The following is a 23071-nucleotide window of genomic DNA, read 5'->3' as shown; positions in this document are numbered from 1 at the left end:
TCTATGTTTACTGACCTGTAAAATAAAACGCATAGCTGCATTGTGTACTGTACTGCTCTGTGCAAGGTTCGTCTGAACAGGGGGAAAATGCTACAAAACAACCTTGGAGCTAACTAAACTATACACAGCAGGGGGAAGAGACATGGCTAAAATACACAACATTTGAACAATGAAAATAAAAGTGCTTTCCTCTAGCTTCTCCAATATACTCACATTGAATGATTATGACAATAAAGCATTTAAAAGTTCATTAGGAATGAAATTTTTAGGTTATTTTACTTTTAAATGTGGATAGCAAAAATTATTCTAATAATTCAATAATCAAGTGCAAATAAAAAAAATGTATGGCTCAATAAACTCACTTCCATTTCCTTCCCTGGAGAAAGATGACTAAGATTGACTGATCCACCTGAATTATGAAACATTTTCACAGGACATTTAGCTTCACTTTGTACTAACTCCTGATACTGGTTCACCACTCTGAAACAAACAATGAGGACATAAAGAGATTAACAACTTTGAACTTCTAAAGTAGATACATATGTGTAAACACATAATTGTATACGTTACATAGTCATGTATTTCATACATAAGTATATATCTATATAAAATAGAGATGCACATATATAAAACATATCTATATCTCTATATATCTTTCTACTTTATGTTCCTGGTCTCTTCTTAGATTTGTTCCTGTTTTAACTTTTCTTTTAACCACTGTCTTTTTCTAATACAAAATACAGTTTAAGAAACAAGTTTAATAAACACTTTTGGAGGAATGTGCAAAACAGTAGACAGAACAGTTCCCTTCCCAAAAGCAACTGCAGTTCTTTAGGATGTCAGTCAATGGGAATCCCATTCCCTTCACAGGGGTCCAGAATCTTTTCTAAAGCTGTGTCCGCTGCTAATGCTCCCTGTGGAACAGTCGACCCTCCTTTAACTTGAGGTCTATGTCAGATGAGGACTCTGAAAGCAAGGGCTGAACTAAGCTGTCCGTACTCAATGTACACCCAAGAACCAGTCATCACAGCAAAAAGTCATCACTCTTTGAACACCAGGACAGCCAGGTCTTATTCTATAAGACTAATGAGCAGTGATGTATCCAGGAATTTAAAGGATCAATAGCATCAGGCAAACAATTTTAAAATACTGTTCTGCCAAATCAAATACTACATGTTGACTAATCTGAGAGAACTAAGTTGAGGGAATACTTCACAAACATGAGCAGAATATACAAAGTGACCTTGCAGACTTGAAAATCAAGCTGAAGACCTGTTATCACTTAAACTCAAGCAGACCGATCCTCAACGAAAAACTGCTAGAACATTTCGATTAGCTTACACCTAAATGCGTTGATCTACACTTTATTTTGGTGCAGCACTAATTAAACATGCTGTTACATGACTAATGCAGACACAAGCAAGGGCCCCAGGATACATGGCAGAGGAAAGGGTGCAGTATACGTTTTTCAGCAATTAGACTGCCTTAAAGTTACAGTGAAATCAGAGTATTAAAATGCTACGTACTCAAAGAGGTGGTCCTGCCCTCCTTCCTCCTCTGCTGTTTCTTCTTGTCCTAGTCCCTGAAACCCAACTGCTTATTCTGATAGAAGGATTTGTGCAACCCAGCAAGAAACATGATCAGGAAATCAATCCCAGTTAAAAACTAGACCCCTCCATTATTGTTGTTTTAGTTTTCAGCCAAGCAATCCCCCAGTTCAGCTTACAGCACAAACAGCAGAAGTCTCTATCAGCACAAAGGAGGCAGGAGAGAATATAAGCAAAGACTTGCTTGATCAAAGTTATCTATTGGAACAAAGAACATTATTACTGATTTTTGACCAAATCAAGGGCTCATCTCTATGCCAGGCACATAAGAAGAGGGTGTAGTGGAGTAAGAGCTATGGCATGTACATCAACTCAAAGTCTCCTACAAAGGCACAAAACCTTCACAGAAACACAGCTATCTAATGTGATGTGCATTGACAAACATCTGGATAAATACTTACAGTTATCCCAGAATTGCTACTCATAATCACTCTACAACTAAAATATACTGGAAAACTGTTTTGTTACTTGCTTCTCTGAGAAAGCTGAATCAAGTAATGTGCAACACACAAAAATAAGTTGCATATATCTAAGTCCTAGATTACACTTAAAGTTCAAATGAACAATTTCTGTGATTGCCAATTTACCATACAAAATGTCAAGATGAAATTCCTGCTAAGTGCTCTCAGAATTTTATTACTACCTGTGTAATCAAGAAAAATTGTGCAAATAACTGAAACAACACACTTCAAATTTAGATAGTGGGATAAACTGTATTGACATACTTGCTTTCCTCTATTCTTCCTTGCTTGTTAAATATAGAAACTGCACACTATATCCTAATTCTTGTTATGATGATTAATTCCTCTTATTTTCCTCATCTGTTCTGCACCTGTATCCATAACATTAGCAGTCATAATGGCTAAAAGGAACAAAATTCATTATTTGACATCAAGCCAAATGGTTGTACATACTATATTAATTTACCTTTCAGCATCAGTCTTCGAACCAATAAGGAACCTAAAATGTAAAACGTATAATACATTTTCAGTCATTAACTGGACTAAAAGAACATGTTTTTATAATCACAAAACTTTGAACGAATGTCAATGCTGCTCTTTTTTTCAGACCTGCTGAAAATACAAGAGATACCATATCCATTTAACACAATGGGTATTATTTAGTACTTGAAATACAAACTTGACTTCATAACTATATATACAATATACACACATGGTCTAATATGGTCTCCTTTAAGAGTAAATTACCTACAAATTAAGAGGCAGAATATGGAAGTTTTGCATTTTGTACTTTCAAATAATGGAAGTAACTGCTACAGAATTGCTACTGTAAAAAGTACAAGAGAAAAGTTACATATAAATCAACATATCAATATGCTAACGCTGAAATATAAACCTAAGTGTCATAACCAGCCCTATCTGTAATATTTTAAGAAACACTTAGTTTCCATTGTTTCATTTCACTTACGCAAATTCTGATCCCTCATGATTTTCCAGAACTCCTAAATAAGCATTTCTCTTTTGTGTAATACCTGTGGCTTGCAAACTTATTACTTCAGTGATTTTTTTTTTGAAAACACTACAGACCTCTGATTCTCTAGCTCAAAAAAAAAAAAAATCATTGTTTTATTTTACAGCAGAACAACAAAAATGTCTTCTGCACCTTTCACTTCATATGACATACTTTTCTAAGGAGGAAGTATCCAAACTTTGATGAACTTTAACTGGCAATGTCTTAACAATAATGGACTAGAGCAGTGATTTCCAAAAAACACCAGGTATCTAACACCTATAAATCTTTTTAGTTCCCAGCCTTATTACACACCTGTAAGCTAGCACTGCTGTTCTAGGAAGATCAGTACTAAGTACGTGTGCTGGTTTTGACTGGAGTAGAGTTAATTCTCTCCACAGTAGCAAGCATGGGGCTGTGTTTTGGATTTGTGCTGAAAACAGTGTTGCTAACACAGGGATGTTTTTGTTACTGCTGAGCAGTGCCTACACAGACCCAAGGGCTTTTCTGCTTCTCCCCCCACCCCACCAGTGAGCAGGCTGGGGGGGGCACAAGGAGTTGGGGGGGGACACAGCCGGGACAGCCGACCCCGACTGACCCCAGGGATATTCCAGACCATATGATGTCATGTGCAGTATATAAAGCTGGGGGAAGAAGAAGGAAGGGGGGGACGTTTGGAGCAATGGTGTTTGTCTTCCCAAGTCACTGTTAGGCATGATGGAGCCCTGCTGTCCTGGAGATGGCTGAACACCTGCCTGCCCGTGGGTAGTGGGGAATGAATTCCTTGGTTTGCTTTGCTTGCGTGTGTGGCTTTTGCTTTGCCTATTAAGCTGTCTTTATCTCAGCCCATAAGTTTTCTCACTTTTACCCTTCTGACTCTCTCCCTGATCCCACCGCAGGGGGCAGGGAGCGAGAGAGTGGCTATGTGGTGCTTAGTTTCCAGCTGGGGTTAAACCATGACAGGATGGAAAAAAACCAGTATATAGCTCAGTCTAGGGATAAAACATCCTAAGTATTAAGAAGATTTTAATAAAAAATAAGATAGGAATTATATACTAGACAATAAAAATAGCTTTCATTAACAGAACTAAAGTTTGCTCAGGCTCACTGCTTCTTGCCTTAATGAAATTTATTGCATCTACTCTGCTGCACAGGTTCCTCCATGCAAAGAATCTGGTACACACAACAAAGAGAGCCAAGAACAGAGAATCTTTGTAGAACCACAGCCAACAACAGCAGATTCAAAACAATTCAAAATTATGAAGCTTCTGAGGAGGTCATGTTTTTCTTCATTGTTTATTTAGCCTAAATTTCTCTGCATAAGGGTAAACATAACATAATCAAGTCTTAGGTTTTCACAGCATCAGGCAAATTTTGAGAACAATCAAAATTATGAGTAATACTGAAAAAGAATGCTAACCATGTTTCATGGTGTCTCCACAATTTGAGTGGGTTGCATTTTTTTGTTGTTTTTTTCCCCCCAATATATCTTTAATGTAAAAGAACACGCAGATTTAACATAAAAGTATATTTAAGATACAGTTGCTTGAACACATTTTGGATGGGTTTTTTGTTAAAAAAATGTTAGGTTCATTAGCTGAATTTTTCACACAAAGCTCTTAAATCCGAATTCTAGCTCTGGAGTATTTTTATGACTGAAAATGATAAGTAATGTTTGTCTTCCTTCATCTATCAGATCACAGTACAGTTTAAAAGAACATGTAACTTACTGTGATGGAGTTAATAGGTTGTCATTTTCCTCATCACCTTTGAGTGTCTGAATTTTACCATAGTACAAGGGATTGCCAAGAGACTGAAAAATGGTCAGTTTTGTTTTTTGAAGCTGATTACCAACTTCACATTCAAACACATAATCATCTTTTATTTCCTAAAAAGAAGAAAATAAACAAATTAGTATTAAACAAGTGATAACAGAAACAGCTAGTAAAATATGCCAGTTCTATACAATACAGCAAGAAACACTCTATAAGAAAGGTAAGTAATACTCTCTATCAAGCAGTGCATTATCTAAAGTGAAAGTGATTTGAGAGGAAGTTATCTAAAGGGATGAGAGGAAAAAGAGTTTCTCATCTCTTAAAAATACAAAAATTTTGCAAACCGTAAACAATTATGTTACATATGGAAAGGCAGACTGGGCAAACATATATAGAAACAGTTTTACATAAGTTATGACAATGCAAAAAAAATGTTCCAAGTAAAATGTTAGAGATTAAGATTAAGTTCTATGGGAAAATATTACTTTTGCTAATATGAACTACAAAGACATCATGATAGATGCTGTCAATAAAGATAGTATCTTGCCTCCAAAATTACAAAGAGTTAATGAATTTATTTATAGCTAATTATATCAAATGACTACTTCTTACTAAATCATGTAATTTGTTCCAAAAATCTTAAGGTTCAACTTAAACATTGCAGAAAGAGCTTTCTGTAAGAGGTATTTAATATTACTTAATCTCTTTCCAAATTTAACATTTTTATTTTAACAGAAGCTCTTTTCCATCAATCTGAGTATCTGATTAAGAAAGCAATCTCTTGAGCGGGGCACTGCTTCCTGTAAATTATTATGCATTTTTTACTATACAGTGACAGCACACGTTACTTGGGAGATTAAAGTTGCTTCTCCTTGTATTTCTGAAAAACCTGAGGAAATTACAAGACTGATCACATGCATACTGCACTGTATGAAATTACAAGTATCTGTGGTAATCTTTCTGTGTCTATATAACACATGGAAGATTAATTAAATTGGGGGAGGGAAGCTTATTCTTACATTCCTCTGATTTTGTTGAAATAAGAGGCATTTTAACTAGAGACAGAGAAGTTTGGCCAAAGGTCAAAACTACTCACATGTGCTGGCCAGACAGTTGGTTGAGAGTCATCAGGCTTGATAGACTTTTCCACTTTGGCATATTTTTCCACCTTAAAGAAAATGGAGGTATCAGAAAAGAAAGAACAGTAATCATATTGGGCCAGAGTTAAAGTCAATCTAGTACAGTTTCTTTTTTTTTTTAACAGTGGCTAACATGACAGTCTTAAAAAGTAAGTGCAACAAACAGACAAGGATAGCCTGATACTTTGTATACTGTCCCCTCTTTGTGTTATGCATTCAGGAAAAGTAAACTGGATAACCTCCAGAACTTCACATTTATTCTGTTACACCATATTTGCTATGTTAAACTTAACAAAAAGTGTGAAACATGGCTTAAGACTACAGATTGAAATCACTGCCTGCAATGTGGAATCATTAAGAAATTTCACAATACCAGTAACTCCTAAAGACTCTAATTAGGTCAGGTACAACACTGTTGAAGTGCAAAGAGAGAGAAGGTTTGTACAAACTTACAGCATCACCATTTCATGTGTAATGTGCGCTCTTCCCAGCCCTATTAAGTCCAAAGCTACAATCTTGTCTAGTCTACTGAGTCCCTTCTGTGTGCTAGTAGTGTGTGTTTTGGCAGTGCCATAAACCAAGAATGTGACTGTCCCTGAGAGAAGAATGCACACAGAGTTATTGGAAGAATTCCCAACTAGAATTCTCTGTATAAAAAATTAAACTACTGAAAATATTATGTCCCATAGTATCATAACATGTCAAAAAAGAGGAATTTCTACCAAGTTGAGAAGTGACTCATTTTTAAACAATTTCTTTACCTCATTTCTTTTTCTATTTTTTATATTATCAGACAACTTCAAAATAGATATGCGCTCACTGAACCCACAGATGAACAACACTAAAGGTCTGTTTGCACCGTTTATCTCATCCAAACTATCATGTTACAATTGCAATGTATTCCAATGTGGTTTAGCTTGTGTTTATACCTTACAGGACAGAAAAATAATTTTAAATGTTAAAGTCACTCCCATTTTTTAAAGGTCATTCTTTGATACTGGATACTCTTTAGTCATACAATACAATGTTCAATACAATTGCTAATAATTTCTAATGGTAATGACTGGACTTACATCCACTTCAGAAGGTGCAGTCAAGTAGCAAGGGTTCTGTTTCCACATATCTACGCACTGGAAGATGAAAAAGCAGTATTAATGTTTTAAATAGGTAGTTAGAAGTATACCCACCTATGTCTCAGAACACTTACATTTCCAGCTTTAGAAATTTTGAGGTCATACTGCTGGGCTCCTTTCCTCTCCTTTCTTTTCTGTAAGTAGTCAAGTAGTCTGAGCTGAGGTGGAGTTGAATAGTGAGCTACTTCCTGCTGTCTGTTCAGAGACGACCTCGAGTACCTTTTGAAGCACCTATGGTAAAATGACAGATAAGCTTGTAAAATCATCAAAATGGAATTCCCCACTGCCTGTGTACGAACACAAAAATATGCAGGGAAATGCTACTTACACTGAGGCTGAAAAACAGCATCTGAAATATTAATTTAAAATTGCTATGCTGGATTACACTGTACAACTCAAACTCTTGATTTTGTATTTTGTTAAAAAATACTAGTATTCTGTTCATGTGTTTCAGCACTAAGAATAGGGTTATTTTTTAAATGCATAATTGAAGTACATTGTCAAATCAAATAAGTGAGAAGTTGCCAAGCTTAAAATATTTCTATATCACAGATTCCAGTTCTGCCAAAAGATCCGGGTACTGCTTACATAACTATGAAGTTCTAAACACAGTAACTACCCTCTATTCTTCATCTCATGCCAAACCCATTGGTACATTAATGCTGTTCTGGACATTCATTTAACACCTTTGCCTATTTTTCTAGTGGAATGTTTTTTGACCACCAAGCTCTAATGTTAAGGACAACTTGATAAATTTCACTATTTATAGTTTTTTTAGACATTACCACTGGTTGTATATTATCATAGTATTTCAAAGCAAATTAATTTTAAATATTTCAGTAATTCTGACAGACCATTAGTACATTTTCATTCTACATAGCAAGTGCAACTCTTTTCATAGAACAAACATGAATCATCTCAAGCTTTTGTGGAAAAAGTGAACCACCATGCACAGAAGTGAAACAATTTCAATGTTTTGTATGTAGTGCATTCGCATTACTTTTAAGTTTTCTAAGATTCTAATATGCTTACACTTCTGTTTACCCTGAACAACAAGCATATAAATAATTCCCTTGATTTCCTCATTCAGGGTTAAACTTGTACCTAGCTTTTAAAAAATCAGAGACCAATATGCAACATACCCATTTATATTTTTTACATTACTGAGCCACCATCTGACTCAGCTTACATATGAATTATGCCAAAAAAGACAAAATCAAAACAGCAATATAACGTATTAAGAGAATTATATACATATTCTTTTGATATACAAAAATAAGCATATTACAGTATCTACTACTAATTGAAATATAGTAAAAAATTGAGCACTTAAAAGTAAGATATAATTTCCTGACTGTTCCTTATATTCCTAATATTTAAGTAGATTTTACATATGAGAAGCAAAATTTTCACATAAAGCATTACTTATATTTTTCTTTGAAACACTTCATAAAATTTCAAAGAAAGTCTCAACATGCTTCACACTGAAAACTACCGTTTCATGGGGCGAGTATTCATCTTCTGCTTGTTGTACAGGAGTCTGTTTGTAGTACAGGTCACTGCTATCGAAGGATCAAGACACAAAGGCTCTGCTGTAGCCAGAATAAGTTGGCTCTCAAGTAGGAGTTTGTCCTCCTGTAATATACACAGCTATTAATAAGTGTAAAAATATGAAGAGTTTTACACTAATTAAGTTGATACATACTTATGCATATGTGCACATTATCTTAAAGAAAACTGAAAAAAATTGTGTGTGGATAGTCAACAAAAGGAAATATTCAACAGTTAAGTATCACTAACTGTTATTATGAATTACAGAGCTTTGGGTGGGTCCTCCAATAGAAAAAGAAATCCTTCTGAGAAGTAGGGGGCATGTTCTGTTTTTTTGTTTGTATTTTCTTTGTTTGTTTTAAACACAGTATTAGTGGCGATGAAATCCATTTTCTGTCAGTGATTTGTACTGACGGACTGGTAATCAGCGCCATAAATATGATCAACCTGGGACTTTCGATTACAATTTGAAATGGATTTGAGCATGATTGTGGCTCTGAAATAAACGCAAGCACATTGAGCAAACCATGCTATTCAGCACTTAACTAACTACAAACGTACAACCATAGTTACTTAGGATTCTCTTTACTGTAACAGTATCAATAGCAAAACAATGTTAGAGGAGCAGCTGTGTCATTAGACTCCAACTGCTGTTCTAGGGCTGTATGTTGAAGATGAATGAAGTAAGGTAAACTAGTTAGAGTAACTCCAATGCTGTCACTCTGCATTACCAAAAATTAAGGTCTGATTCTACAAAACTTTTAGCAAATTCTATTGTTTTCTATGGCATCTTGTTGGTAGATGTTATTAAGTTAGTTAGCAGCTCTCTGGAAAGTGTACCATGCATGACTATGAGCATCACTGTCAGTCTGAATTAATAAAATATATAATCAGTTTTGTTTATCAGATTTTATTAAACAGTAATTTAAATACATTTTATTTTATTGTGCATTTACCACATCACTGTAAAGTTTTAAAATAACTGCTAACCCACCTGTGTCCATTTGTGGTTGTCACTTGTTATAGAATGCACATCACAAATTAAAGTCTGAAGAAGATGACATAATGGTAATTAGCTTTCAACTTAAACAATAAGATATCTTAACAACATATGTTAAGTAGTAGTTCATATCCAGTCCAGGAACTACTGTAACACTGAGGAATGACTTAAAATACTTCTTACCTGCATTGTAGGACGCAAAAGAATGTGCTTGCTTTGGTATGTCGGAGATTTCATGTTACCAGACTGCCTATAGTCACGTATTTCTGCTATGACACATCCACAATGAAAAATATTAACCTAGTTGAAACAAAAGAACCAACTTTTAAATAAACAAATAGTTACCAATCTGCCTCAGCCCCTGCCTCCAAAAAGGAGTTTGTTATATATCATATAAAATTCAGTGATATTATGAATAAAACTAATCACTAATTTCATCAGACCAGTGTTCTTTACTGCATACCTAGACATACCTAAAATACAGGCTTCAAATGTAGTGTTTTCATATGCCAACAACGTAGTTTTAAGAAATTCCCATGCCAAATATTTCATAATGACAAAAAACAAAGGACATTTTGCAGAGCTGAAGTTGTTTGGTAGCCTTAACCATAACAATCTCTCTTCTATCCCTTTCTCTCCAATTTTTTTTTCCCCTGTGTATCAATAAAATATTTATTTGGACACTAAATATTACAGTTCCAAATGCACAAGTGTTTTACATCTTGTGGTTGGAATCACGTATGTGAAGCAATCAAAAAATCAAGGTCTATCTGGGTACAAAACATAAGTTCTTTTTGAAAACAAAACTTTCAAACCTGAGATTTTTCTAAAAGATCAACCAAAATAGGTGGTAGTTCCTCTGCATCCAAATATTCAAGCAGCTCTCCTTCCTCATAAGGCAGCCGAATGGTCTCAGAATCTGAATTTAAACAAAACACATTGCTTTTCTTTTGCCTTTAAAGTTCAAACTTTAACCGTGTGAAATCTAAAACAAGTTTGCCACAGGAAAAAGCAGGGCCGGTGGAAACCTACACAGTCAAATTTTTTGCATAGTATTAATTTTTACATCCATTTCTGTTCCCAGAGCTGGATTTTGCTTTTATTGTGCCAAAAGGCAACATGCCTTAATAGCTCAATGGGACAAAATTTTTGCTCCCAGCTAATGTACTGTATGGTCTTATTGCACATAATAGTACCAGTGGCATGAAGGTGCAAGCAAACTGGAACACAGATGCCTTTAGTCAGACCTAGGTTTAGGAAGCAGTGAAAGAAACAATTTGAGAGAAGGAACCTGAAGCAAGAGAAACACAGATAAGCAACTCAGGATGCTAAGTGGAAATAGGAGAATGGACGGCTATCGAAAAGACTCCCATTTACTGATTTATGCTGCATTGTTAGAGACATTTCTGAGCACCTCACAGCTTTATGTAATTATTTAGTTCAAGTACAGTTGTTTTGGTTTTTTGTTTTGATTTTTCCACAAGGGATTATATTAGAAGTGAAACAGTTAAATGTAAGCAACAACACATTCTAACGATTTATAGAGCATTCTGAGTATTGTTAAAAATTAAAGAGCAAAAATATTACCTGAACCATTTTTTCCCCTGAGCATAAGTGAATAACCCTCATTTCCCGGATAGAGGTTCACTACCAGACATGACAACGTCTCCTGCATAACCAGCTTCTCAAGTAAATTCACATTTCGCCTCAGCTTCTGCTTTAAAAGTAAACATTGCTCATGAACATAATACTATCAAGTAATTAGTAGAAATAAAAACAATTGCTAGAATATGAGTACTATTTAGATTAATGTTGAAGTATATATCTAAATGAGCCCAGTTAAATTTAATTGGGCTGTATTCAGCAGAGTATATACATTATGTACTATTATACATACTTATACACACAGATTAAAAAAACCAAACCATTCATTTAAATTAAAAACCCTGACAACACCGTTAACAAGAATGACCCTATGCTACAACGTTGTAAATCTACAGTGCATTACTATTTGTGTCATTTCTATAAGCATCATTTATACACCACACATTGTTTGACAACAACAACAAAATATTTAGTACTTTCAAATATTCCTAACAGAAACAGATATTTATTTATTTCCAGGATTAAAATATCGAATTACAGCATTTGGAAGTTTTCTTAATTGCATTGCCTTGTCTGTATTTGCTGAAATCTGATCCAGCAGCTGCAGAGACTATTCCCTTATTTTACTGTAAGAACGATCTTTTCCACATATAACAGATTTTTAAAATCAATTAGTATGTTTCAAAGACCCCACAAACATACTACAAATCTAAACATTTTTAAAGCCCCCTTAGAACTTAAAACAATGAATTCTAAACGTCAGATAATTTTACACCTTCTGGTTGGAGGCTAGATTTCATAGCTGAATACCAGGTCTGGGTGGAGCCATTCATTGGAAGTTAACCCTAGCGCTCTACTAAGCCTGCCTAACTACTCATTTCACATACAACGAAGTTCTAGTGGGCTATCTCTTTTTGAACAAATCTGTTTTTCCAGAGATATTGATAAGATAGAAAGCAGAATTATTACTTATAGAGGAACGAACTACAAGAAAAGGACTGAAAACAAAACCCCAAATCCCACAGCAATATAATCCAACAGATCATTTTAACAGGTATGCAGAGAAAAAGGAGGAAAATCTCTTCCATCTCCTGCTATGCAGTTTTAGAACCATTGCCCAAAGTTAACTCTTCCTCATGCATCACAAATGATGATGACTACATCTTACCGGCTTTTACAGTTTAGACATCGTGGAAACTGACACAAAGAAAAGGACAAAGTAGCACATAAATCCTGGAGAATTAACAGGGAAAGAACTGGCAGAGCAGGGGAGATTGGGGGAAAACACATCATGGCAACAACAGAGGTAGAGACTGCTCAGGAAAGCCAATTCCTCACAGAGGACTCTGGAGATACAGCCTGTATGCGAAACTTTCTTCAGTTAAAGCTCCTGTTAACCTTCCCCAACATCTCCCCCAAAACAGGAGACTGCACGTGCACTGCTTCAGTTTGCAGACACATCGCCGAGTAGGGGAGATAGCTATGGGGCTTTCACTTAGACACAGTATGAAGCAGCCTGAGGTACAGTAAATACCATTTGAGAGCAAAGTCAACACTCAACTACTCTGACATCTTTTCTCCTAAAAACTGAGATATTGTCATCTTTTGATGGAAAAGTTTTTGTATCCTCCCCCCTCCCCCCCAGTGTTGGACAGATTAATACTTTTATATTTAGTTATGCAATGGCATTAGGACAGAAAGAAATATGAGAATTCTGTAAGAGTTGACTTAAAAAAGGATCATCAGATTATGTTAAGAAGAAATTAATTATTTATACTAAAGTTATATTTAAAAATAACTATATTTAAAAATAAAAAAGGCGGCAATTAAAAAAAAATTCCATTCCCCTATCACTGGGACAGAATCAATACCACTTCTAGAAGTTGTTACTAATAATACTGTTAACATTTCTAATTCAACTTTACTATTGTCATGAGCTGAAGGGATCATTCAGTTAAGGGCATTATTTGATCCAAAATACAGCCACTGAATAATTGATACTAACTAGTAACCACTCAGAGAATTTCTAAATAAATAATTTGTCTTTTTTCCCCCAAAATTTTTCTATGCATTCAAGAAATAGCCATGAGATTTATTTTATGGAAGGTGTCTGCTCCTTAAACACCTCACAGGCAAAATACATAATGGTAATTCAACTGTAAATGTAATTAAATTGAGTTAATCATATCACACTAATTTAAATTTATTTGGCAAATGACATGTTAGTTTTATTTTTTAATTTTTAGGTTTTGTTCAATAATAGCCAGTTACAGCTTGGGGTTGTTTGGTTTTTTTTGCTTGTTTCATTTTTTTGGAGGTTGGGATGTTGAGGGGGGAAGACACGTAAAGGAAAGCAGAGAGGACAATCAAACAGGCATAAGAACATGTTTGACACTGCATTCATATGACCTGAACTTCTGAAGACATATTCTAAGCACATGTTAAAATATAAAGCCTCTTCAAGACACTGGAGTAAATTAGCATTTTAAGTACAAACATTTCACTAAGCATGAAGATTTTTTATGACTACAAAAATCAGCTTTCTCGTTTGAGCTAGCTACTAGAGGTACTAGCTTGGAGCTGATATTAAGCATTAGCTCTGGTCTTGCTGGAAAGGTTTTAAAGATCAAAGAGCAGCCCGAGATGTATTATATTTCTTAAGTGTTCATTGCAGTATATTGCCACAGTTCAGATACCAAGCAACCAGGCCAGTTACACTGCTCTGTTACCTCAGCTAAAACTCCTAGCCCTCTCCAACTTCACCCCCAGAAAAGCAGCTCTCTCCCCTCCTGAACACGCACCGCAGTGACTGCGTGATGGCTGGGCAGCAGCACAGAGAAGGCACGGGTGCTTCCTTTCAATTCCAGTGATTTCTGACGACTACCACTGAATAAAGAATACTGAGCCCTCCTGCCTAACAAGACTGAAATAGTGATTTTATGCTGTTTGTTACTCCTCCGTCCTTGGCTATGAGTGAAACGTTAATTTTAATACCTACTCCTCCAATGGTGCACTGGTGTTACAGAAAACTATGATTTTATCTTTACTGTGACTGCTTTTCTTGTCCCTCACTGTAGCACCTTAGATCGATTTTCCCACTTTGTGACTGAAAAGTTGGTCAAAAAACTTAAAATAAACAGATCACCTCCATAAAAAAAAGTTTTTGTAGCTATTTAGTATATCTCTGTGAAATGGAAATCCAAAACAACCACCCCAGGCTCTCCCCTTGACTTTGGACCCGTTTCATTAATCCCAGCACCACTTTACGAATGCATAAAAGATGCACCTTGGAAGGTACAATTTTGTCTCAACTTCAACACAGCTATTAACTATTTGAAAATCAACTTCGTGATCAATGCTAAGCATTGTTCTTTCAGGAAGCAGAAAAAGCAAAGCAGAGTTTTGTACATATTGACTGCAAAATAAAACGCAACTCAATAAGACAACTTGAGGAAGCATCATCTTTTTATTACAAAAATACAAGGAATAAACTGAAGCCTAAAGATGTCTGTGACCTAGCTGAACTGAAATCAGATCCTGAGAGAAGACTGCAACTCATAACTAAGTATACTTCTACTAGGATGTAATTGGCTGTGTCAATCTCTAGGCTGCCATTCTAATAGAGACTAGTATTAATGCAGCTCAAAGACAAGGGCCATGCAGCCTCTGTAGTGGAGGCCAGAAAACATTTCAGTTTCATAAGCAACACCTAAGGTAAGTTGTTGAGATAAAACTTCAGGGAATACTGTGGTCTGAGCAAAGTCTGCTTGTTTCACCCTAATGAGGTTAGCTTTGCTTTAAAGTGCCTTCTTACAGTCAATTGCTTCCTCAGCTTACACATGCAAGTTAGTTATGTTTTCTTCAAGAACAGAAAGATGCACGCAGTACGACATTTTATACAATTTCCCAAATACATCCAACCCTGCATATCATGCATCACCATTAAAGATTTATCAAGGACCAAAAAACCCCAACCAAAACAAACAAAAACCCCCACTGTTATTTGGCACTATTTGGTTTATTCATGTATCATAATTACTCATTCCCCACAGCTACCAGGGTACCTCTTATCTGCTACTTCATTGTGAAAGTGCTTCTACGTGCTTTATTACTTTGGCACTAGTCCAACACAGAACTCAAGTGACTTTCATTACTCTGACATGTTTTCATGCTTGCACAATGATGCTACTGTGTGCAGTTGTCAGAAGGCACCAACTGAGAATAGGCAACTGATAAGTGGTTTTTAATTTTTTTTTTTTTTTTTGTAGTGGAGCTCCTCAGATTTACCTGCCTAGCAAGGAACTTCCAGCCCGCGGACCAGGTCTGTTTCCACATTCATGTTTAACACTGCTTCCAAAATTATTGTTTTGATTTTTATTTTTATTTCTTTCAACTTTTAGGTAGAGGAATACTGCACCCTAGAGTCCAAATGAAACAAATTGCTCTAGAACATCACCTCAGCATACTTGGTTCTCTCTCTAGTGTGCATATGCACAAATAGAAGAGACACTGAGAAGTAATGAAGCTGGGCAGACTGGACTAATAGAGGACAAGTAATTAACTAGTACTTCGTGAATTACTGTGGAAAATCTGGTATTCCCTATGAACACCAAGAACAAGGATATGAGTGACCAAGTAAATGCAGGGTAGAAAACCAGAACATGGGAAAGATGCAGTATTACAAGAGCTAAGATACAGGGAGCAAGTTAAGACTGAAAAATAATATTGTCTATTTAAAAATTGCTTCTGAGTGGACAACATAATTACAACTTGTACCATCAAAATGGTGCAATACTGGAATAGAAACTTTGACAGTTCTGTACATTAAAACCTTTAAAAGCTACATTCAAGTCATTGGCCAAATTCTAGTCAAAATACTATTTCCTTCTTCAGCTTTATTGTGCAAATTAAGAGGCAAATAAACAGTCCTATGCTCATGTATGAAGTTCCACAATAGCATTATCTTCTAACCTTTGCACCTTGATCTTTGAGCTTCTAATTTTCAATAATTACAATCCATAACATAAGACCAAGAGAGCTATTAACTATCCACATCTTAGCTCAGTGAATACGGGCTCTAAATACAAATTTTTCTATAATAAGCTTCCAATCCTTCAATAAAGAACAACTTAAGTTTTTACTCAAATCTAGATCAGCAATAATCCACTTCATCCACTGTGATAACTCTCTTCACTACTTTAATGTTGTTATAGTTGGGTAAGTTTGCTGAGTGCCTTCTACTTTAGCAATACCTATTGCATTAAAATCCTTTTTTTTTTTTTTTCCAGATTCCAGTCTAGCAAGCCCAATCTTCTCCCTGCTCAAATATTTTGTTACCCATTCACTACTGATGCTTTAATCTTTTCAAGCCTGTAATTTGCTTAACACCTTACTCACATTTGTGATTTGAATCAGCATCATATGCTAAATAAAACCAACTACATCAGAATCACCAAAAAATTACAGGTGCTCAGTAACTAATATCTCATTCCCATTTCTCGTCTTATTGTTTTTACTTCCCTGGGAAGCAGGAATACAGCAGATTCCACAGCTTGTTCTTCTCATTCCATTTCATATTCACAGTTTAGCAAAGTAGCTTGACCCTCTTACACCTTAGATTTATTGTTGCTAAGCCTGCTTGAGCTTCTTTGATAACTTTATGAAAAAATATCACAAAACATCTTAGCAGTTCATCAGTTATCTGAGAAATAAATCAGCACAGATTCTAAAAAAATTCTCTGCATTTTTTCCTCATGGCAGTCATGCTAAGCAATTGATTCTGAAACAGCGATACTGCCAACAACGCACATGGCATTGACACTGGCCCTGAACTTGACCACAATTGACTTCAGTGACACAGGATGAAGTCAGAATGAACAGCTCACTCAAGGCAGTCTCGGCCTTACTATTCATATTATATCACTCAGTTATTTTAATATTACTGTTATCTAATAAACTTGTTATATACACATCTCCATTCTAGACCATTCTTTTGAAATTCTCTTTTTTCATATATAGAAAAGCATCTCAAGAGCACAGTCTTTACAAACCTCTGCCAGCATTCTACTTTTATTACCTTTAAAAACAGATTTAGGGCTACCAGGTAGTCACTGGCCCTCCCATCACCTTGTTTTTATTTTGAACTGAACTAAGTTGATGCTATTAAATTACACAGTTTAGTCCACAAAGGTCATCATAATTTCTCCTGTAGTCTTAGCCTTATGTAACTACTACAGTAACCAGAGTCTATTCTTTTTTTAACAAAGGAATTAAGTGAAATTAAAAAGTATTTTCTGAACCTGCCTGTTTAGACAGCAATGAAAAGCTTCTCAGCAATTTCTACTTACCTTTATCTCAGGCTCTTTTTCACATTCTTCTATATATAAATCATAGAGTTTTTGAAATACAGATTTTCTGAAATTAAAAAAAAAGCTTAAAATGTAACCAAAATTAAATCAAAGAAATGCTATTTAAAAACTAAATACTGAAATTCTTACTACCTTCCACTGGATAAATATTTTCTTTTGGGAGGTCTCTGACGGGCACTTTCAATGATATACTAGAAGAGAAAAGTAAGCCAAAAAAATAACATATATTACAAAGAAATTTAGTTCTAGCTACCATGCAACTTCAGATCGTTACCAGTGTTCTATGTATACAGAAAACAATTAACAGTTATGGTATATGACTGTTTCAAAAGTATATTAAACATAATCTGGTGTATGTTACAGTCATCAACAAGGACACAATTCAATCTAGCTGCAAAACACAGCACTTTATGGCTATGGCATGAGTTGCATGCAAAGTCCTGTTTTCACATTCATGTTTTTTAATTACAGTAGTAAATAACACTACTGTAGCAGTCACACTACTGTATTTAGTTAACACTACTGAAGTTAACATGGTAACATACTGAAGTTAACATGCTAAGATACAATCAAATTCATGCATACTGGCTCAACATTTACAAAGCAAGTACTCCAACAAAACCAACTTCAGGAAGTTTAATTTTCCCCTTGTCTCTTGCATTTACACTTGTTTTCTCTACAGAGCTGTGTATTATAAATACGATTCATATATATTATATATTTGAATTAAAAAGGAAGAAGAAAGGTATCACCCTACATTAAATGTAGCTTATATTCTAACAAGGTTTTTCCAAACCTTTATTGTTTGGTTGAAGTATGTTGATTAACAGCTTAGTTCAGAATTTCAATGAAAAGAGGTTCTCCCACAGAAACACGTATTTCCTACACAAGGGTTCAAGTTAACCATTATATCAGATGTCAACATGAAAGAACACGAAGGCACTTGCCTCTTTGTTCTAACTAGGCTACCCTTAAAAATACAAAAAGGATTTTGTCGTATTTCCACCAGCTGTCTCTGTACAGCTCTGCTTACTTCACAGCACACAGATTTGCCGGTTTAAAAGGGGAAAACTGAAGTCCTGCATAGTCTATCGTCATTGCACCTGCTGATGTTCTCAGTACAATGGGTAAGAGACAAATACGTGACACAGCAATTTTAGTGAGAATTTTGCAAAACCAGTGTTACATGTATGGGTGATTATTTATATACACACACATATATTTACATAACATGCTTTTTGGAAGAAATATAAAAATACAAGTTATTTTTTAACTGAGACCAATATTATATGCAAACAAATAACTTGTCTACTCCTTACCTCTGCACGATCCAATGCCAGTTCTAAAGCTTGTTGCTGCAAGAATTACAAAGGGCTTTTTAGAAATTACATTAACTGTTTAAACATCCTCATACATAAAAAACACCACATATATTACTACTGATATGAATTTATAGTTAGAAGGTGGGCTCAAACATTCTTTCACACATATTAAACTTAGCAGCTGAAACCTGATGTAACTGCATGAACAGTAATTAATCCCACTACCAAGTGTCTACACTTGCAAGGTTTTGGCTAAATTATGAAGTCTTAGAACAATAAAAGGCAATTAGAATTAAAAGTAGGAACAGAAATTACACCCAACAAAAGCAGCAACAAATACTAACCAAAACAATTAGAAATGACAACTAGAAAATCTGGTTTCCTTTCTTAAGCTGGCTACTAATTCAACTGAAAGATTAGGCCAAAGTACTCCTGAACAGTTGTCCAGGAGGAAAACATTTAACTTTCAGAAGCTGGTGCCTAAGTATTAGTACAGTTATTTTTCTACAAAATGGAAATGAAGATCTTGTGCTCAGAATGTTATTACTTCTGCGCACAATACAATTTGAGAAGAGTTTCTTATGACATACTGTTAGGTGCCTAAGAAGCAAATACAGCCTCAGCTCCAGATTTCCTCCAAGGCAGGCTAAGAAGTGTGCCCAACCCAAAGACAACACACCAAGATCTGCAAAAGCTTCTCTATATCCCATAGCATAGTATACTCAATAGCATTTACTTTAATGGATTTAGCTCCTTTGCAATCTCTTTCACTTCAGTATACCTGCAGTTCATATACATGTATTTCAAGAAGAGCAAAGAGCTTCATCGATAAGAATAATGAGTTCTTGGACTAAAATTTGACAAGTATTTGACAACCAGAATAAACAAGCATCAGTGCCAAAAAAACAGAGAAAGTCTCCCTTGGCCCCTAACTTTCCTTCTCTGGCACTTACTTTAGCTCTGACACCTACTTTGTGCGGGAATAATGTGCAGCTGCTAAATGAACCAGACAATGAAACTGATTTGGGGCAGGGAGGAGGGAGAACACAAAACTAAGAACTGAAGTCCTGTAGGAGAACACCTAGGGCTTGATTCAACTCCAGGTAAGTCAAGAGAACTAATGCATTCACTTCAGCGGCAGGTGGATAAAGGCCTTAAGAATGTATTGGTGACAAGCTCTAATAACAGTAAAAAAACCTGTTACTTAAAAAAACAACTTACATGTAATCCCCACAGGCAGAACCTTTTAAATAGGCCACTCTATTCAAAAAATACGGAAGTGTTTTGGAGAATCCTCCACTCTTCAGTAAAGCTTAGAAGCATTTGTAACAGGTACTTCTTCCCACATACATATTTGTGTTGTTTCCTCAGTTTAACCCATCCCTATCAGCTGTTCATGAAAGCAAATACCTTTACTCAAACCTCAAGGAACAGAAGGCACATGAGCTGTGTCCAATACATGGCAGTACCAGTTATTTCATACATTACAATAGAATTCAGGGGAGAAAAACATACTACAGTAACAACAAAGAAGTATACAGCAAAAAAGCCTCAGGCCTTTTACCATTCACCTACAGTGTCTCTAATACAAAATTCCTTACCTGTTCTTGAAAAAAAAAACCACAAAAGGCACTTAATGATGTGCTATTACTCATTAGAACCTGCCACTACAGAACACTTAAATTTTCAGGTGTCTAGGTGTTTATATGAAAATGTCAAATACTCATGCTTTCTATACAAGTCAAGTGGATAACTGTATGATTTCAGCCACTGACTGCTTGACATTAGGTAAAAATCCATGGCAATATTATCACCTGTGAATAGAAGAATACTACGTGGAAGCAGGATTTATACGTACTCAACTGCCTAACACCAGTCCTGACTGAAAACACACCACTAGCTTTATATGATAATTCCTACCATGCACTGGACAGTGACTAAGTGTTTAGAAGTACTCACAAGCTACGAAGGAAGACATCCCTGAAAAGAAATATCAGAACTCAGGAGTGACAAGCAAATTTTTTTTTTATTTTTTTTAAGAAAATGCAAAACATTAATGGCATTCTCCTCATCAGCCAAACAGCTAGCAGACTAGAGCAAAAGGATCTGAAAAATACGTTATCTGAATCATAACTTACCATTGTAGTTGAAGCCAGTGGCCAAATGGCAAAAGAAGTACTTAAGAAGTTTCATGCAGCAGGCAAAGAATCATATTTTATGGTCACACTTGGGGTACTGAAAAAAATCAAGGAGAAAAAAAATTACTAAGAAACTAAATAAGCATTTTATTTAAATACAACATTTTCAGTGGTTAATTGTACTTAAATCTCATTTTCATAGTATCCTTTCCTCCAAAAGTAGAAACAAAATAGTTCCATTCAGTGTAAGTGCAGAGGTTCCTATTCTAACGACTACTACTACTGTGCACAATCGTTTTACATTAGTTATATTAAAGTAACAATAAGCATATAATTGAAATTATATAGCCAAGTACTCTTCTCTGTTGCAGCAGTCTACCCAGACACCCCAAATATCACATCCACAGATGCGCAGAAGGCTAGAACATTTAATTGCAAGCAGCCAGAATATTCAGCATACCCTACTAGGTTTTTTGTTTTGCTTTATGAAGGTATTGCTCCACAGACACCACCTCCACTAGCAGTGCCTTCTAGCACTATTTTAGGATATTAGTTTAATACTGACTCACAGTAGGCTGTCAAGTGCAAACTGAATAAAATTTGCAGGGCACTAGCACCTTCCTTAGATGTCCTTGCCCTCAGCTACTGTGTCCCTATGCCATTTCATTTTTAAATTCAGCTAGATAGTTGTACGAAGAAAACACCAGCTCAAACCCCCCAATCTTTAAACCCTGTTCTTCCTATCATTCCCAATGAAGAGATGTGAAAATTTAAGTCAGTTTTACTTTCACAACGGAACGTTACAGTGCCTCACTACACTTGAAGCGTTCACTTAAGAAATTCCACGACACATAACTTTGAGTTGTAGGAATATGACATTCCACACCAGCCTTGGTTTCGGCAAACACCTTCCTCGATTTCAGATGACATACGCCTGCTCCCTCACGCCTCCCTGAGCCTTACTCGGCTGTTCCAGCGGGGAACCGATTCCAACAGAAGAAAAACAACAAAAAAAACCCCCACGGAGGACGACTCGGAGCTCCCCGCAAGGCTGAGACCTGCTGCCTTCTGGCCCACGGTGAGGCGGTGGGCGAAAAGCAGCCCGCACGGGATGGCCCGGGCCGGGGGGGGGGGTGTCCCCGTCCCTGCCTCCCGAGGGGCCAGCTGCTTCCCGAGCAGCCCCTCCGCCGCCGCTGCAGCCGGGTCCCGGGAGCGGGACGCCGAGAGCACCCGGCTCGGCTGCGAGCGAGGCGCGAGTGCGAGCCCCGCGGGGGACGGGCGGCCCGCGATCCGCCCCGGCCCCGCCGACAGCCGGGCCAACCGCACCTCCGCGGGCCTACCCTGCCAGGGCGGAGAGCGACCGCACGGAGCCGCCCCACCGGAAAGGACCGGGCCGGGCCGGGCCGGGCCGTAAGGCCGCGCCGCGGCCGGGCCGAAGGACGCAGGCCGAGCCCCCAGCTGCCGCGGCCCGGCCCCGGCCCCGGCCCGCCGCCACCCGACCAACCGCCCCCTGACCCCGCCGCGGGCGGCGGAGAGCCGCGATGCCCGAGCGCCGTTACCTGCCGACCTCCCGCGGGGGCCCTGCCGCCCCGCCGCCCGCCTCATCCGCCCCCGCCACGGCCCACCGCGGCCGCTTCCGCCCCGCCGCTTCCGTGCCGCTCCCGGAAGGGGCGGGGACAGGCGCCGCGGCGGCGGGGCGGCGCGGGCTGAGGGCGGGAAGCGGCTGGCGGCGTCGCTATGAAGACGGGAGGGCGGGCCCCGCTCGCGCCCGAGGGAGCCGTTGGGCGCTGAGGCGGCTGAGGGGGCTGAGGCGGCTGAGGGGGCTGAGGCGGGACGGGATGGGATGGGATGGGATGCGGAGCCGAGGAGTCCGTAGGGTTCAGTGGTAGTAAAGTGCCTGGGTACCTCTGCAAGCCGAAGGTTTAACGGCGTTGTGGGGGCCTGAATAGGTTTCCCTGCGTCT

The 23071-nt window shown here is 37.3% G+C and overlaps 1 protein-coding gene across 16 annotated transcripts in view; it reads right to left on the bottom strand.

Annotated features, from left to right (window-relative positions):
- The window catches only part of SUPT20H (SPT20 homolog, SAGA complex component), a 36693-nt gene extending 13917 nt beyond the window's left edge, over positions 1-22776 (bottom strand). For 7 of the 16 annotated variants that reach the window (XR_012653500.1, XM_075050527.1, XM_075050531.1 and 4 more), the window contains exons 1-16: positions 22668-22776; positions 21109-21205; positions 18968-19003; positions 17781-17839; positions 17628-17694; positions 11263-11392; positions 10491-10594; positions 9859-9975; positions 9670-9723; positions 8620-8759; positions 7199-7355; positions 7065-7121; positions 5949-6020; positions 4808-4965; positions 2535-2567; positions 363-480 (exon numbers count right to left, since the gene is read on the bottom strand). Coding sequence is in view for 15 of the 16 variants with exons in the window: in XM_075050527.1 (XP_074906628.1) it covers positions 363-480; positions 2535-2567; positions 4808-4965; positions 5949-6020; positions 7065-7121; positions 7199-7355; positions 8620-8759; positions 9670-9723; positions 9859-9975; positions 10491-10594; positions 11263-11392; positions 17628-17694; positions 17781-17839; positions 18968-19003; positions 21109-21111 (1305 nt within the window). In the remaining variant the exon portion in view is untranslated. The remainder of the gene's footprint in view (positions 1-362; positions 481-2534; positions 2568-4807; positions 4966-5948; positions 6021-7064; positions 7122-7198; positions 7356-8619; positions 8760-9669; positions 9724-9858; positions 9976-10490; positions 10595-11262; positions 11393-17627; positions 17695-17780; positions 17840-18967; positions 19004-21108; positions 21206-22667) is intronic. The other 9 variants (XM_075050529.1, XM_075050542.1, XM_075050543.1 and 6 more) reach the window with 4 other exon arrangements.
- Positions 22777-23071: the final 295 nt, after the last annotated feature.

Source organism: Buteo buteo, chromosome 18 (genome assembly GCF_964188355.1).
Source record: "Buteo buteo chromosome 18, bButBut1.hap1.1, whole genome shotgun sequence".
NCBI lineage: Eukaryota > Metazoa > Chordata > Aves > Accipitriformes > Accipitridae > Buteo > Buteo buteo.
Note: the sequence above shows the minus strand (reverse complement) of the source record. Positions and strands in the feature narration are given on the sequence as shown.